This window comes from Oxyura jamaicensis, chromosome 1 (genome assembly GCF_011077185.1).
Source record: "Oxyura jamaicensis isolate SHBP4307 breed ruddy duck chromosome 1, BPBGC_Ojam_1.0, whole genome shotgun sequence".
Lineage (NCBI taxonomy): Eukaryota > Metazoa > Chordata > Aves > Anseriformes > Anatidae > Oxyura > Oxyura jamaicensis.
Genome location: NC_048893.1, coordinates 94,552,579 through 94,570,447, shown reverse-complemented (window position 1 = coordinate 94,570,447; position 17,869 = coordinate 94,552,579). Strand labels below are relative to the sequence as shown.

General features: G+C 38.6%; 1 protein-coding gene across 7 annotated transcripts in view; it reads left to right on the top strand.

Annotated features, from left to right (window-relative positions):
* The window catches only part of GABRR3 (gamma-aminobutyric acid type A receptor subunit rho3), a 60,969-nt gene extending 43,385 nt beyond the window's left edge, over positions 1-17,584 (top strand). For all 7 annotated transcript variants that reach the window (XM_035315229.1, XM_035315223.1, XM_035315226.1 and 4 more), the window contains 7 exons: positions 4,987-5,054; positions 6,562-6,785; positions 9,418-9,500; positions 10,297-10,437; positions 13,219-13,371; positions 14,876-15,072; positions 16,095-17,584. In XM_035315229.1, the coding sequence (XP_035171120.1) occupies positions 4,987-5,054; positions 6,562-6,785; positions 9,418-9,500; positions 10,297-10,437; positions 13,219-13,371; positions 14,876-15,072; positions 16,095-16,397 (1,169 nt within the window). In that variant the 3' untranslated portion in view covers positions 16,398-17,584. The remainder of the gene's footprint in view (positions 1-4,986; positions 5,055-6,561; positions 6,786-9,417; positions 9,501-10,296; positions 10,438-13,218; positions 13,372-14,875; positions 15,073-16,094) is intronic.
* Positions 17,585-17,869: the final 285 nt, after the last annotated feature.

The following is a 17,869-nucleotide window of genomic DNA, read 5'->3' as shown; positions in this document are numbered from 1 at the left end:
TTCCAGATTTTCAGAGGATAAGAGATCTCAGTAACTCCTCCCAACTTCTTGAAAGTTCAGCAACATCTTCTCACTGTTGTGGAGGAGAGTGACTGACAAAAGTGGAATTACTTTCTCCCATGTGTTACTGGAAGGAATACCTGGGGTCCAAAGCTATTGGACCTTTTCCTGGATATATTTTTGTACATTGCTAATTCTTCTATTCCAAGAGCTGGCTATGGCTGGTACCAGTCCCCCTTCATTTCCCATGTGAATAAGAAACAAAAGAGTAACGAGAAGAAAATACCATTGCCAATAATACTCCTGTTTTACTTATTGCCAGGGGAAAGTAAATACATCCACACAGCTTAACTTACCTGCGGCTTGTTTGCACTTCTGTCTCTTTGGTTCTCTTCCTCTACAATCCCACAAGCCTTTTTTAGAAAAAAAGTATTTGTATAGATCTTAATCCTCCCCCAGTCTCTCTGTGTCTTACTGGGAGCCTTCTGTAGACCTAGCTTTTTCTCAGCATACCCTGTTACAAAGCTAACTGCGAAAAATCAGTGATTGATCTTTCTAAATTCAATGTCTATCTTAGGAAACTGCAGGTGCAATCCGCTGTGTGTTTAAAGGTTTGACTACTACTACCAAAAAAAACTATGTAATTCATTAACCCAGTTATTATTACTGTAGAAATTGATCCTAGAATGCTATTTTTTTTTATTTTTTTTATGTAATTGCGCTTTTAAAAATAGTATTATAGACTTTATCTTTCTTGCTATTTATTAAAAAATTCCATGCTCATCAAGGAATTCTTTTGTTATGTTTAAACCTTTAAAATGAAAGAGAATAGCAATGGCTTGTGTGAAGATAAACCCCTCTGAAAACAATTCTATTTTTTCTCCTGAGGAGTAATTATCTTGAAAATCTGTAGAACCTCCATTGTGAAAATCACTAATCCCTCTAAAATAATGATTTGTAGCAATGCTCCAGCAGCAACTGAAGCTGCTCAATTTAATAACAAAATCCGCTCTGCCATCCCCAGTTTTGTTGAGCTGGGAAATAAAAAACACAGCTTTTCTCTGGTTACTTTTTTTCAAAGTGAATTTGATGTCATTGCCTGATGGTCAGCCAGAGATTGAAAATCTCAGTACATTAAAGAGAAAGCTGTGGTGCAGACATAGGAGTAGAAAAATGACTCATTTTCTGGCCTTTTTAGAATGCTTATTGAAACACTCTTTTTTAAAAAAACATCCAATCTTGGTGTAATAAACCCAAGGGATAGACAATTTTCAGTTTTCAGCAACCTGTTTACAATAGCTCATTATTACTGTTTCTAGTGGAATTGTTTTTTTTTTTTTTTTTTTTTTTTAATCCCAGAAATAAATGTTCCAAGAAAACGACGAAGCTCAGAACACCTGAACCTGAGTAAAGCCAATATGTTTTTTACAAGGTTGGCAGTGTTAGTGGCAGAAATATAAAAATGCTTCAGGTTGGAAAAGTGAACAGTACTCTGAAGAGAACAGGACTGCATATATATGTAATGTTTAGTGACTTTATCATCTGAAGTAGGGGCAGAATGGGATGAAAATATTTGTAGCTGCTATGGTTTGTCAATATAAGGTCAGGGCTGGGTTCAGGGGACATGGTTTAATAATTGTCTGTGGTGAATGCTAAACTCAACAGCATTTTCTCCTTAATCAGTATGAGTACACTCTGACTATTCCCCATACAGAGAACAGGAATCTCTTTCTAAGGACTATGATTTACAGTTCTAGCATTTCTATCTTATCAGGAACAAATTTCATTGCAACTGTTACCAATTTATTTAATTCACTTTAGGAACACCCACTGTAATTATCCTGGCCATAGCTTTTGATCTCTTTTATGTTTTTCACTGTCCTCACTGATTTGGTTTTATAACAGTTCCCAACTTAGTGCAAGCTGTCCTTTCAATGAGTGAAGTACCTCTGTGTATTTATGTGTAATGGGCACTTCAGCTTGTGCAGGTGTAACCAACATAATCATCTGTACTTAGGCTGCTACTAGTTTCTAGTTCTGAGACCAGTTTTTTTTATATCTGCCCAGATAATGTGAAATATTGACCAAAATTGTGTCCACATTTGAGTAATGATTGTTTGGGCCAGGAAATTGTCTACAGTTTTTGCAAAGCCCAAGAAAGTGTTAGGACTACCGCACTTTGAAGATCTGTCATTCAGAAAAATACTTTTCCCCTTTCTAAGTAAACACATACATGGTATGTGTTTACTTAGAAGGCCAGTCATCCTGTTCTGTGGTATGATTTGTGGGTCCTTCCCTGCCTCCTTGAAGAACGCTGAAGGAAGATGGTTAATTTTATTTGCTTTAGACTTGTACTTGACTCAGAAACTGGTAAAAGCCTTTTTTTTTTTTTTTTTTTTTTTATGTGGAGAGCAGCTCCCCTCTCCTATCCCTTCATCCATGTAATTCTAAACAAATAGGACTAAACCCACTGATAAAAAACATTCCAGTCATGTATATCAACCCCAAATTCTAGTAATACTTGTTAAGATCAAATATATGCTCATATATGAGCACTTCCAATATGTCCTGCCACTTGCAGCTGCCACAGTGCCAGGGTAAGAGTTTGGAGACACCTACAATATCAAGAAGTTGAAGCTTATTGGTGAATAAGCTTAGATAACATGCAGTTCCTCTGCCTGTCAGTCCCTCCAAGCTTCCCTGGTAAACAACTGGCATTTCTAAGGCCCAAGCTACCACATCCAAATTAGAACTCCAGAAAGTACCTGTTAAACTGAACGGAGTTTAAAGGGACCCAAGAGCAATGAGGCCACATTTCATGCTGTTGGCATACTAGTGAGCTTTAGTAGTGACTATGCTCCTAGGCTGGAGCACTGTACTTATACAGCCAGCATGCTCCCTGACATACCCCAGCTGGCCCACAGCTAACTCAGGCATCAGCTCTGCAACGTGGGCTTATCCTGTTTCACTATGCAAATGAGGAGCTTGATAAACAACACCTCATCTTTCCACAGTGTTTGCATTCAAATGATGTGCAAACACCACTGGTGAATGACGTTCGCATCATGTATAAACCCCGCTGTGACTTCCACGTAGACTAAACCTGTCTTTAGCTTCCACCATAGTTTAGATCTCAGTGGAATATTGAAAGGATGACCACTCCGACTACAAGCTGGCATTTTTGTAGTCATATTCAGTACAAGTCAGTATTTAGCATAAGTAAACTATTTATGTAGTGTGGTTGGGACTGCATGGGCAAAAAAAAGATGAGAACTGGTCAAACCTGGTTTAGGAGAGGCATATAATATTTTTATCAGTTTGTGTGAAGGAGCCTGGTTGGATACATATGTTGATACTCTGTGCATCAGCCTCTCAGGTAGATGTCTCCTGCTGCCTTTAGTCTCCAAAAGAAGCAGTATTTTCCCAAGTGCTGTCTAGAGTTTTACTAACACACTAATTGACTGAATTTTGTTTTGAGCTTTGATCCTCTGGCTGATGGACTGAGCCACACATTTCTCTCAGAGGCAGAGATGATTTCTGAGCCAGGCAGCACAGCTCTTGTGAGTGCAGAGACATGCTTTTGTATCCCCTGCTAACTGTGGTCATAGTTTACCTTGTTTTTCTGTGCACATCCTCATTTGTTCTATGCAGGGTCAAAACCTCCATTAAAACATACAAGACAAATCTAGAGATTACAGAGCCAGATTTTAAAATACCTTTAAAATAGTTCAAGATCTCCAGTGGTAAGAACTGGAGGCAGCTGTGTAATCCTCGAGGGCTGCTATTTTAAGAATAATTCCAAAAAGAGACACGGTATTGTGGCTGGTTATCAGGAGACTTATATTTCTCTAATGTAAGGAAAGCACAAGAAAGATAGAAAGATGAGTTAAAGAATGCTATCTCCTGCTGTTCAGAATTCTTTGTACCCATGTTTTGTATTGCATTATTTTAAAAATTTACCCTTAAAGTATTTTAAATGCCTATTTTTTACAAATGTAATTGGAATTCCAAGTACAATAGTTATGATTTTAATTCCAAATGAAGAATATTCTTCAGTGTGTGTGTATGCACATATCTCTGTCCTCTCCTTCTTCTGTAAGGAAATGCCTAGTCAGTTACTTAAGTGGAATGACCTGCTCACTGAAAATTACTCAGGTACATAAGCAGTATAGACCTAGGCTTTTAATTCTAGATATTGTGTACTGAAGAGACTATAAATATTTTATATTTTGTTGTAATTCTAATTGATTCTAATCACTTTATAACAAAAATGCAAATATGGCTTTATGATATGTTCATTCAGATCACATTGTGTCATAAATTTACAGCCTTTTTCAGTGACATGAAATAGTGGGGTAGTATTTAAAAAATCCACCAAGTTCCATTTGGTGTGTATTGTACTTGAAAATAAATTCTTATTTATTATATTTATAAATTTTTATACATTTCACACACAACACTCCATCATGGCACATACTTAGTGTATGTACAGGTTTTCCCTTATAAGGTAGTGATCAAGAAATCCATTTTCACAAATTTGTATGCTAAAATTTAAATAGTTAAGCAACTAAAGATAATTAGGAGGCATAATATTTTTAAATAAGAGTTGGGAGTGATAAGTAAGCTTTGCAGTCGCTGATGTAGGTGGTATATTTACTCAGCTTCTCCATATGACAGTTCTAAATAGTACACCAAACAATTAATTGGCTTTGGTACTGCAAGGAAGCTGCCACTGCTATCTAAACTACAATGCCACCAACAACTAGTCTGGCTGCAAAGAGGTCACTTAAGGTTTTGTATTTATTTCTACAACTCTTTAGCACTGGGTTTTACTGTGTTGCCATGGACTTTCTCATTCAGCGTACTATGGTGGATAGACCATAGCAAATGATGGCATGGAGTGCACTCTGAATGTTGTTAGTATACAGTCTTCCCTTTAAAAATACAGATTTATGTTCATCACTCTTTCATTCTGTTACTTTGAAGGGTCACCAATACCTGTGGGCATTGATGTGCAGGTAGAAAGCATTGACAGCATATCTGAAGTTGACATGGTAAGTTGGTTAGTAGAACTGAAATAAAGAATTTCAGCCAAAACTCAAGGTCCCAGAAATATCCAGATGGATGATATAGAACAATACAGTTAAAGAAAGCAAACACTTAGCACAGCCTTGCCTTAAAGCATGCAAGTCATCCTCGCTTAAATTAGTGTTGTGTATGAGCACACATTGAATTTCTCCATGAGCCAGAGGAACAGAACAGAGCAGAGAGCGCACTGATTCGAAAATGTCAACCATTCAGCAAGTCCCATGGGCTTCCATGTAAGCTCTTAGTGTTCTGCAGTTTTGAAGATGAGGTTTAATGTCTTTTGTTTCCTTTCTTTATGCAGGTCTGAATATTCCTCATCATTTCTGACATAATGCAGCTGTGGTCATAACAAATGGAAATATAAAAATCAGCTCCAGGAATGGTCTTAGGAAGGAGACACCCTCACTACAATCAAGGACATGTAGCAGTGGAATGCAGGCTGCTCATTCCTTAGCCAAAATTGTCACTAATAGTGCCACCCAGACATTAGTGCCAAGTTGCTCAGTCCTAGAATAGCAGGGCACATTAACTTGGCAAAGAGATCTCATTTATGGTATCTTTTCACACCAAGTGTAGCTCACCATGAGTGTTGACCTTGCTGTGGATTCTGTCAGCACGAACCCCTGCATTGCTGTGCAAACTTACCCAAATCAGTGGGTTGCATGCAGGCATAAAATGACGTTAAAGGGGATTATTTTCAGAAGTAGTTGTTCTAACAAGATGAGTAATGCAAAAGCTAGATAGGTGAGCCCAGAGCAGATATTCTGTGCAGAAGCTCAGGCTGGATTTCCAGCTTCCTCTCCATCTCTTTCCACAACTATATTTGTTACATGCCATGTTATATAGCCATGTTATTCTAAGTAAGATGATATTCATAACAATACTTCATATTGAAAAGATTGTACTTCTTGTAGAATTTAATTGTTTACTCTTATGAAACTCACCATAGAGTTTCTATAAGATTCATTTCATTCATAAAATTTACTAATCTAAAAACCCTGGCTGATCTTTGTATAAAATGTACAGATGAATGGATTTTACATACTGACCTAAAGGAACTATAAAGGAATTGTAAAGGAACTATAGTCTGTTGTGGAAATAACTTCTAAAAATTTCCACAGGAAAACCCTCTTCATTCACCTTAGGCTGGTTGTAGAATTTCTTTTTCACTTAGTTGATGATACTATCCAGCAGTCCACTGAACTCTGTAAGAGTTTTATCTGAGTATAAATGACATACGAACAAACCCCAGACTCAGACACTAGGGACCAGGCAAACAGCAGGTATCTCAGAGGTAGCTCCAATATATATATTTAATCTCATTGAGTGGCGTTTGATTCCTCTCATGGAGGATCCTCCACATGATGTTTATAGCAGAAACTGATCCTTTACATGAGTTGATTACTTTGTACTGTTTTCTATTGTGCATGAATAAAACATGTATTGTCTTCTTTTATTTTTAATTAAACAAAGGACTTCACAATGACTTTGTATCTCAGACATTACTGGAAGGATGAGAGACTTTCATTTCGTAGTACCAAAAACAAAAGCATGACTTTTGATGGAAGACTGATAAAAAAGATCTGGGTACCCGATGTGTTTTTTGTACACTCCAAAAGATCTTTCATCCATGATACAACTGTGGAAAATGTCATGCTCCGAGTATACCCTGATGGCAATGTACTCTTCAGTCTACGGTAAGAACAATACCATTTTTATAAGAAAATACATGATGCAACTGTGGAGCAATAGTCTGTATAATGAGAAACTAGTGGAAATACTTGTGGTTAGGATTCTGATGCTGCACTGGCATTAATCTTCTGGTGTCAGATACTGGGAACAACTGACAACTGGAAATTTGCAGTGTACCAGTGGGAAAATAAATTTAGGATCGATAACATAAAGATAACATCTGTCATTCACATATTGTTCCCCATCACAGGATGATGGCATTTTTTCCATCTGTTGTGAATACCACTGAAGTTTTTCAAGTGTTAGTTCATTGCCAGTGGATTTAGCAATATTGCAGTAGTTATACTGTTGAGTGCAGTAAAGCCCTAAATTATTAGTACAGAACATTTTTTTCCCCTGAGTCTTTTAAAATTGTCTCGGCTATTTTCACTCTGGGATACCTGTAAACATAGCACTGATATAAATCAGAGCTGCAGGTAGGCACAGAGAGCTGCAGATCATCAGTGCTGATGCCAGCAGTGTTCAACTGTGTGACTACAAAGAACTGGAAAGCAAAACAGCAGTTCCAGAACTGGAATAGCAATGCCATTAAACGTGCCTGCCTCCTGCCTACACAATATTGCTTTTCTTTATCAAGCAGATTTGGATGATGCAGCAGAAACAGTTTTAATGGAATAATTTTCCCCCTTGGGCAGAGGCCCTGGAGCCTGTGCATTGCAGGAATCACCATTCTCCGGTTTGCTACTAATTAGCCTTGTGCACAGATGTGATAATTCACCTAATCTGGAGAGCTGGAAGATTTATGCAAGCACTTGAGTTTTTGGTCATGTAATAATTGTTCTAACAAGTAAATGAATTCATCTACCCTCTCATACGGCATGCAGAAACCCTCACAGCAACTGCTGTACACCACCTTAAAATAGTGTTAGGCTTTTATGTTCAATAATCACTCTGACCAGCAAGAAACCATGAGGTAAACTATGCATTTTATTGTTATATTCACTTCTGTGCTTCATGAGAGAGAAGGATCAGAGGAAATACACCAAGGCTTGCAGCAGTAGCTCTCAATGTGAGGAGAGATGGGAGCCCTTGCCCTGCATCCTACATACCATTTGCAAGCTGATGCCCTGCTTTTACCTCTTGCCTTCTTCTCTCTGGTCCCAGAGTTAACTTTCCCTAGCCCTGCATTACCTGTTGGTGGGTACTGGGTGACTCCTCCTTGCTCTGACAGTGCCCTCCTTCCTATGCCAGTGAAGAGCAAAACCCCGAAGTTCCTGCTAAACCTATGGATTTTGTCCTGTACATAAGCATGAAGAGCAGGTCCTGTTCTCTTCCTTCCTTTCTCTGCCACATCTCAACAAGCGAAGAGGCAGGGAAGGGGGTGACCTAAGGGCTGGTGAACCAAGGTTTTGAATTGATTAAGGTCATACAACGTGTTTCTAGCCTGAGTGCTGTTAATCTATATGTTCCTAAAGATTCGGATGTTCATTAAACCCTCTTTTTGTATTGCCAGACTGACATGCAGTGGGTAGATTATATTCCAAATCCTTATGTGCAAGAAATCTGAATATTCCACAGTTTTTCTTCAGTACCCAGCATCCAAGACTTTACTGAAGCAAAATGGAATAAAAATCCAGATTTGGTGCTAAAATAGTCTTCCCCACCCCCTCCACCCCCCCAGTTTCTTGCTGTTCCCCTGATCCTATAGTCAATATTTAAAAGATAGAAATGACATCCGTAATTAGAGGTCTTATGCATCATTTTAAAGATGTATCAGTCTTACCATCTCATTGCAACCCTGTAAAATCTTACATTTGTAAAAACTTAGCTACAATGTGATTACTGATCACAAGTTTCCAAAGATCACTTACATATCCAGTATATACAATATCAATAAAGTCCATGCAGGAAAACTGAAATACCAAAGTAAGACATCAAATGATATACAAGCTGTGACAAGAAAGGAAAATTTGGAAGTATCTACTGTATTTAAATTGCTGCTTCTAGCCTTTCTGTTTGTTTGTTTATCGTATTACTCAGTTAAAATGCTAGGGGTCATTTATCTTCTAAATATTAGTGAAAAAGCAAATGGAATGCAAAATTAATGTATTTTTCTAGGTTTCCCTAAGCTTTTTAGAGTATAAGGCATTTGTATGGTGTTGAAGAGGATTTTAGAAATTGCAGCTTATCTTTTTATGCAATTAAATATTATAGCCATGCTAACAGGGAATACAGCACTTGGAATAATATTTACTCTAATCTTTAATATTACCTACTTCAGTCTATGAGAAACTCAGTCAAGAAATGTGAACTCCTCTTGTTAATCTTGGCAAGTGTAACCATTCAAAGCAAAATGTGAGAAAGGCTAATCAAGGATCAGGCCAGAAAAGAGTTTATAAATTGAGTGTAATGTACTTAATAAGAAAGACTATTTATGTTTAAAAATTTGTTCTCTCACTGGCTTAGTTTTCTATCACTACCTTGAGGCAATTTTAAAAGTGTCCATAACAGCAGAAAAAGGCATTCATTTGGATTCTAACCAGCAGGTTGGTCAGGGATATCAATCAGATGTCTGCACAGCCCAGAGAAAGTGTGAAATTTTTCATTTACTTTCTGGTTTTCTGTTCCTTCTTGCAGAATAACAGTTTCTGCTATGTGTTTCATGGATTTCAGTAGGTTTCCTCTGGACACTCAGAACTGTTCGTTAGAACTGGAAAGCTGTAAGTTTAATTCATGACTGCTCCTCATATGTGCATTATTACCAGCACTTCATCTTCTTCATAATACCTTTTTCACCTGTGTTGGTGTGTGACCTGAACTCTTTGACCTGTACATATTAAACTGCTTTGTATCCAGTTTGGAATATTTCTGTAACTGGGAAGACAGAAAAACAACAACGTGCCCCGCTTTGTTTTGACTGGGTTGATGTTCCAAGGTCTCAGTCCAAAATCTTTTCCTTGTCAAAAATCATGCTTTGTCTGAGGAAAAATGCAAGTTAAAAGTAAAATAAAATGTCAAGATTTGACCTCATAGAAAAATGAAAAGGAATGCTTGTGTTACAGTGAACTGTCTGTTTTCTCAGCCCTGACTCTGTGGTCTGTAGTAAAGGTAATTGTCTCTTGCAGAGAACTTTGATACCTCAGAATTTATTTTGTTTGGATTAAGAGCAAAACTGGGATGCTGGCTGGCTGTTCATACTCCACAAAAGGGAGCAGACTGCCAGTGCTCGGACAATCTGCTCAGCACAGCAGCTCCCGAGCTGTACCCCTGTTTGCCTCGGGACCCTGAGCATGCCTGTGCTCCCCCTCTGTCAGGTACATGGCTGACATGGCACAAGACTCCACCTGAAAAAAGATGCAATGTGGTATTTTTTTGCAACTAACTGGCAAATTGATATTAAAAAAAATAGATTTCCTTGGGGTTTTCCAAATTGTTGTGTGTTCTTCTATTGCTAAGAAAAGAAAACAGAAGCTTTATTCCAGCAGAGAAGGTGACTTATTTTTTACTTTCTCACAGATGCATATAATGAAGATGATCTAATGTTATACTGGAAACATGGAAATCAGTCCCTGAGCACAGATGAACACATCTCCCTCTCCCAGTTTTTCATTGAAGAGTTCAGTGCTTCCAGTGGACTCGCATTTTACAGCAGTACTGGTATAGTAAACCCTGTCATTAGAAGAGAAGCATGGAACATAGCCAGGCAGACTGTCTTTCACCTTCAAACTAATTGCTAATTAATTAGCAATAACAGACCTCTGAGAATTCTGTCAATCACACTGATCTGTTAACCTCAGCCTTAAGTTTTCTTTACATTACCAGTGTAACTTGCTCCGTATTATAGGAGGCCATGATAATACTTGTAACCTAACGAAAAGAACCTTAAAGAAATGCAGAAGAACTAAATACATGCTGTTGTGAGCTCTTGCAAAACTGTGGGTCTTTTCTGAAAGTATCTGGAGTATTGGGTTTACAGGAATATTTGGGTCCTGGTTATATAGAAAAAAATATTGAAAATACAAACCCTAAAGGGTCAAGTACTAGAAAGCAAACAAAAGGAACACTCAGTATTTATTGCCTAAAATTTCATTTTTGGGAGCTGGAAAGTGTCATTAAAAATCTACTGACTTTAAAAATTCTTCATGAGCGTGTTTATAAGCTATGTTTATAAGCTATTAAGCTCTAATTCATGGTTTGCTTAATGTTCCATGTTTATACATAAAGTTGCAGGAAAAAAAAATATTAATCCCTGTATGTCAGTGCTACATTGTTTACATGCAGATATCTGTGCTAGACAGGTTTTTATTCCTCACTATACATCTTGAACTACACCTTTTGGCAAACTGCACAAGGCCCTAGCAGTTTATTATGGGTTTGATTTCATGCAAGTGGTTTTTATTTTCTCTTTATTTGTGCATGCAATTATAAATTTTGCATTATGTCTCTATGTAAGTAGTCTAAACACACTTTTCTTAACCAGATCAAATAGAATGCTTGCGACTGTACTTGCTAGTTTGAGACAGTTAATTTCAATGGGAATATTCCCCTTATATATACAGGCAGATTAATGAAATAGAAATGGAAATGATTCCATATAAGGGGGTAAAATGCATAACAATTTGGAAAACAAACAAACAAAAAAAACTTGAAGGCATAGGAAAGCTGCAGGTAGATTTATTTACTATATTTTAGATACAGAATATCTTCTTTTTGCCTTTAAAAAGGAGTAAGGATTCAAGTTTGCAGTTGGTCTTATTTTAATGGCTGATATTTAATGTAGAAGTTCCAGTTTAAATGATACTGCAGCCTAAGCAGTGAGGAATTCACAGCTTGATCAGTTTCTTCAGCCTTATCTCTTGCCTGTGTCTGAACTAAGAACAGGACTCCAGCTTTCAAGAGCCACTGTCATGTGAGAAGAGAAAGGGTGATACCTTCCTATCGTAACTTGCCTTGCAGAGATCTACGTCAAACTTGTCCTTGTTGCAAGAAGGAGACTGGGATGGTTTCCACCAAATTGCTATCACTGTGTTGAAACTGCATTCTGGGAACCCAGGTGGCTTCTTTACCCTTGTTATTCTCATCAAAAACCACTAATGCAAGCAAATACGGCCTTGTGCACAGCAGTGCAACCTCATACAACCTCTGTACCTTTGCAGCACCTTCACAGCACCTTTGATTTTGCAAAAAATAATTGCTTAACAGTAACATGCAGATGTTTTGAAAACAAGCTAACTCAGCACGGTAAAGATGGAAAAGTAGGCTTTAAGTCACTGGTGACCACTGGAAGGTACCTCGAAATAAATGCAGGTACCTTATCTGTTAACTAGATCACTGATGTTTGTAGGCATACACTTTTCTTTGGCTTTGAGGTCTTGTGTCAGACAGGAGCTTTATACTTTCTCCTCTTCCTGTGTTTTGCTTCTGGTTGGAAGGAAGTGGTTACATGTAACATCTCCTCCCCACCAGAAGAAAGGAACACTGGGGGATTATCGCCGTAACTCGCGTGGCAGCCATCTCCTCCTGAAGAGGCTCAGATTTAAAAAACTGGACAGAAAATGCTGCTGACAGAGCACGCTTCTGCATTTTAGGTTGTGCATAGCCTTTCCTGTGAATCTCAGTGAACTACACATGTATAGCATTTAGGCTTTTGGAGTTCCCTGGTCTCCAAAGGAGCAACAATATCACTGTCAACAATCATTTCCAAAGACAAAACCCTACTGCATGGCTGAATCCACTTACAGCATGTTTAATATTAAACGGAGTCACTGCTGAGGTAGTCCTTTCTATAAAGGGTCTCTTTGTGATGGCATGACTGTTCAGACACAGGCTTATTTCTGTCTGCAGTTGTATAGAAAAGGCAGATTCTGCACAGACAGCTACTTTGCCTTCTTTGCACCTCACTGTAAACTGTTTTCCTTGCGCAAGGCGTAGCACACGTGCTTTGCGGCACATCCAGAGCCTGCCCCAAAAGTCACTAGATGGCACCCTTACCTCTAAAGTCAGTGCTGGGCCGGGAAAATGATCTGACCATAGGAAAAGTGCGGCTTGAAGCCTGGGTGTTTGCAGCGTGAGAGAAGGAAGGCAGGCTGCTTTTGAGGGGAGGCAGGGTATCTGCTCCACTGGGCTAGCTGAACTGGACTATTATATCTTATCTGTATTCTCACAGCAGTTTCACTTGAAATCTATTTACTTTTTTCAGTTTCCTAACCTTAAAATTATGCAATACTTGTGATGCTTCACTGCAAAGGCAGCTGTGTATTAATGAGGTATGGATGGACAGTTTGTAAAGCACTATATGAAAGCAGGGTGGTAGCAATATCTCTTAGGTATTTACCATTACTGATGTGCAAACACTGGAAGGAGAGGACTGGTGAACAGAGGTTACAAATAACATAGTTCTTTTCTCCCCCATCTTCTTCCTCTCCTTTTTCTCAATAGGCTGGTACAATCGACTTTTCATAAATTTTGCACTCCGGAGACATATTTTCTTTTTTGTGCTTCAATCCTATTTCCCAGCCATGCTGATGGTGATGTTGTCTTGGGTTTCATTCTGGATTGACAGAAGAGCTGTTCCTGCCAGGGTATCACTAGGTAAACCTTTACTGTATTCTTTTGGGATACATAGAATGGATAGGGGATAGCTTTTGAAGTTACCTTAGCTTCTTATTTACGCAAGACATGAGCAAATATATCAGGTAGTTGTCTGAACAACTCTACTATTCCACTGCTGTCAGTAACACAAACTCCTTTAGTCAAACTCGGTGTTTAGAAACAGGATGTTTCTTCAGGCTGACTTTGCTGTACTAGCAGCTCACACGCCACAGAAGGAAAGAGAAAATTCTTTCTGCAGATTTCCCTCGGTAGAATTTTAGTTCATTCCCTTTTTTTTTTTTTTTTTTTTTTTTTTTCCCCTCACTTCTTCCCAGGGAAGTAACAGGTAGTCAAATCCCTTCCCAGATCCACTTTTCTGACTTGTCCTAGGTAGCAAAGCCTTTCTTTGTCAGGTATTTTGAAAATGTTTGCTTCAGTGCCTTAACTGTGCAAGTCACGCAGGCTACTGTGGAAGGCAAAGAGCAAGCTGGGTCTTTCTGCTCTTGTGGTTTTAATTCTGAACACCACATTTTGGGATAAAAAGATTAATTACAGTTTTTTTTTTTTTTTTCTCTATTGTTTTCTCAGTGATTAATCAGTTGATACCATTTCAAGGCTACCTTTTGTTGGTAATTTAACACTAATGTGAAAATGTGATGGAAATATATTAATATAATAATAATATAATATAATAATAATAATATATAATATATTAATGTATTCCTAATATATCTGAGTCTAAAACTGTCACTTTAAGAGTTAGTGATGAAGCTCCTGCTCTTTCTTCTCGCTGATACTGGTCCCAGAACCTGACTGTATGTTGCTGTATTTCTTAGACAAGTGAAAACTTTGAGAATCTTTGTTTAAGAAACAAACTTGCATGTACTGAGCCATGTTTACCTTAATGTTTATCTATAGCTATATTAATCTGCCTTTCTACTGGCAGAGTCTAAAACTATTAATACGTAAGATATAAATATATTAGCCTAAAATCAAATTATGATACCTATTAATGTATCTACCAATTTATTTTATTTGTCAGAAATTTCACTTCATGTTCAAAAATCAAGTTTTGATTCTCAGTAGGTCATTTGTAACGTTGTCAAGATGTTTTTGCTGATCGTGTTTTTTAATTTATATGTGTTTATAAAGAAAGTTATACATCAGGAGTTTTACAAACAATGCATGTTCACTGCCCTGTAGCAGTCATGGAAAAGCTGTCAGAGAAAGTATTCCTTCCACTGCTGAATCAGCAGCATTTTGTCCCCACTGCTCAAACATGGTGTGCTGCAGCTCTGAATACACACAGAGAGTGGAGACAGTTTTCAGTATTGTATGCGATAGGTCCTTCATGGTTCACTCCACTTTTCAGAGCCTGTTCAGTGAAGTTAAAAGCCGTCTCAATCATCTGCCCTCACAGAGCTGTGCTGTCCAAGCAACTGGTGATGAGCTAATCAGAACCAGCTGGCCTGTATTATGATAACTTCCCCTTCTCCTTTGGCAGGCATAACTACAGTGCTGACAATGTCAACCATCATCACAGGAGTAAGTGCCTCAATGCCTCAAGTGTCTTACATAAAGGCTGTGGATGTGTATTTATGGATCAGCTTCCTTTTTGTCTTCCTGTCTGTCATCGAATATGCTGCAGTGAACTATCTCACCACAATTGAAGAGAGAAAACAACTCAAAAAAAGGGGCAAGGTACAATGATCTGTATTTTGCTGCCTTCAGGAGTATCACAGAAGCCACAAAATAATCCTGATACAAAACTGTGATAATAGTACTGTAACCATGTCTGTGACTCCATTTTGTATCTCATTTTTTCTTGGCTGAAGGGGTGAAATGTATTGATCTCTCAGATCTTGAGAAGGTCTGAGGTTTCTCTCCCTTTCTTTTCTTGTAGCAGAGGTTAAGGAGCACATCTCATTTTTATTATTATCCCCCCTGCCCAAGGAAAGTAATCTTTGTTTCTCAAATGCCTGTTGATCAAGGGAGTGTTTTCATCTTTTTCCTTTCTCTGAAATACACACTAAAATGTACTCACTGCGATATTTCCTCCTGTTTCCTGTGAAACAGACTATCCTTCTCCTGCTCCCCCATTTTCAGATAGGCAGATAGGTTTAATGATTTTTTTTTAAATTATTTTTTGTGCCAAGACCAGATGAATGACAAGGTCATTTTTCTGAAAAGTGTGTCTGAAGCAGTAATGTTTATATTTCTGTAAACATTTGCTTTCTATGAGGCACTCACTTAAAAACTTTGCTTCAAGAATATCCCCATATGTGAAATCATTTGCTGGAATATCACAAAGGGAAGATTACACAAAGGGTGCATATGTTGCTCACATGATTTGATAATCCTATCAAAAAACATGGAAATGTTTGAAGTCCAATAGCTCCAGCAACACAGACCTACAGGAAACACAGAGTTTGATTTTTCTGTTTCAGAAGCAAGGGCACATGTAAGTCAGCTGGCAATAATCAGTCAGACAAGTGTGTTTTGTCACATATATCCCTTTACTTGCTCATGTCTTCCACAGGGGGCCAGGCCCCACAGGTTGCAGTATTTGGGGTAGTTACACTGGGAGGTAACCACGTTCTCCTTATGCTCTCAATACGGGGAGCAGCACTGAAGAGAAAGCTTTTTTAATTTTGTGTTTTATTTAATTATTATTTACTAAAATGGCTCCTGTTAGATGCAGAATAACTATTCTTTGTTGCCAGGCATCAGGAATGTACAGTATTGATGCAGTGCAAGCAATGGCTTTTGATGGCTGCTACCACGACCCAGATGTGGACATGGACCTGACTGCTTTCTCCGACCGCTGTGAAGAGAATGCGACTCGGGCACGAGCAACCAGCGTCTCCAATGTGGGCCCAGCTCGCATCAAGAGAAAGAGATCTCTGAAAGGAAACGTGGGCAGGATTATTCTGCAGAACAATCATGTCATTGACACATATTCCAGGATTATATTTCCCAGTGTGTATATCGTGTTCAACTTTTTTTACTGGGGTTTGTACATATGAACAGAAATCATTATAAGCTAGACATTATTTTGTGTATGAGAGTAGCATTGTGCTCTAAAAAATAATGCAAAAGCAGTACAGGAAATGGTTGAGAGTTTCTGAAACTGGCTTCTGTGTCAAACTGAGTCAGGTTTGTTTAGCTGCAAACCTGCTAATGAAAAACTCTCACGAGCCTGGTTTTTCAGTTGGACTGTGTGGTGCTTCACTAGGGCAATCGAACGTGCATGCTACTGCTGCAGCAGCACAGAAGCAGTTTGCTCACTAAGGGAACCCTTTATCACACACCTAAACAGATAGCAGCTCCTGGTCAATGTATGTATTATTCAGTGTCTATCTGCACTATAATGATTCCTCTTTAATCAGCCTTTCTGTTTGTTTTCCACTTGTTGTCCAGGTTAGTTTTCAGTCAGCACCAATCACCTTCAAATAGCTCCTATCCCTGTTTCACCTGCTGCATTTCTGTTTTGCTAGGCAACCTGTATACACCTCAGGAGCCTTTGTCCTCAGTAGGGAAAGCAGGAAGTAAATTTAATGGGGCTTTGTACATGGTGCATCATCAAAGCCTCAAGAAAAACCTTCACCCTGTCACTCGTCTTTCCATGGGATCACTGGGAGGGACCTCTTGATTGCTAGTCCCCGAGGTAGCAAAGAAATAACATCCCAGATGCAATGCACTCAGTGTCTTACAGCCACCTCGCTGGTGGATGAATAGTGTCACCTGCACAAGGTGTGCCCTTCATGTGACACCTGCACACCTGTGCCTCACGCTAGGCCTGCTGTAATCATCACCTGCTTTCTGTATAACTGCTCTTTCCAGAAACCTAGCCTTTGAGGAAGAGATTTTAGAATACTTTGTCAAGAAAGCAAACAAACCATGTCTTCAGCAGAATCTGGTTCTTCCATTTTATGCTGTATACATGAACTTGGAGTTTTGTCCCACCCTTGGTTTCAGAGGTTGGAAGTTACAGTGAGGGGATGCTGTATGTGCTTGCTTGCAGCCCTTGTCTCTATCACAGCTCAAGTTACCACACCAACACCTGAGACACCTGGGAAATAAGAAGCAGCTGTGCCAAACAGAGCCTTATACAGGAAACCTGCTGGTCCCAGATGAGACCTGCATGGAACCCTTAGGTTGAAGGGTGAATTCAACCTCCTTAGGTTGAATTAAAAATGTTCAGGGACAGACATAAAAAGTATTCATAGGTCCAGAACAGAATAAAGATTACTTCTGTGACTTTCCCAAATAAGAAACATTTTCCACTTAAACTTCCTGGTTTTGTCAGTCACTGAGGTGAGTTCACATTTACGAATTCAGTTCAAAATGATAATTTGTGATAACAAAAAATGTGAAAAGGTAAACGCTCAGTCACTGCTTAGTTAAGATTATGAAATGGGAATAAATTTGGAAGTCTGAACCACTCTTGGATTTATATGATTTTCCTACTCCAATATTGTTTGATTATAGCATGGTG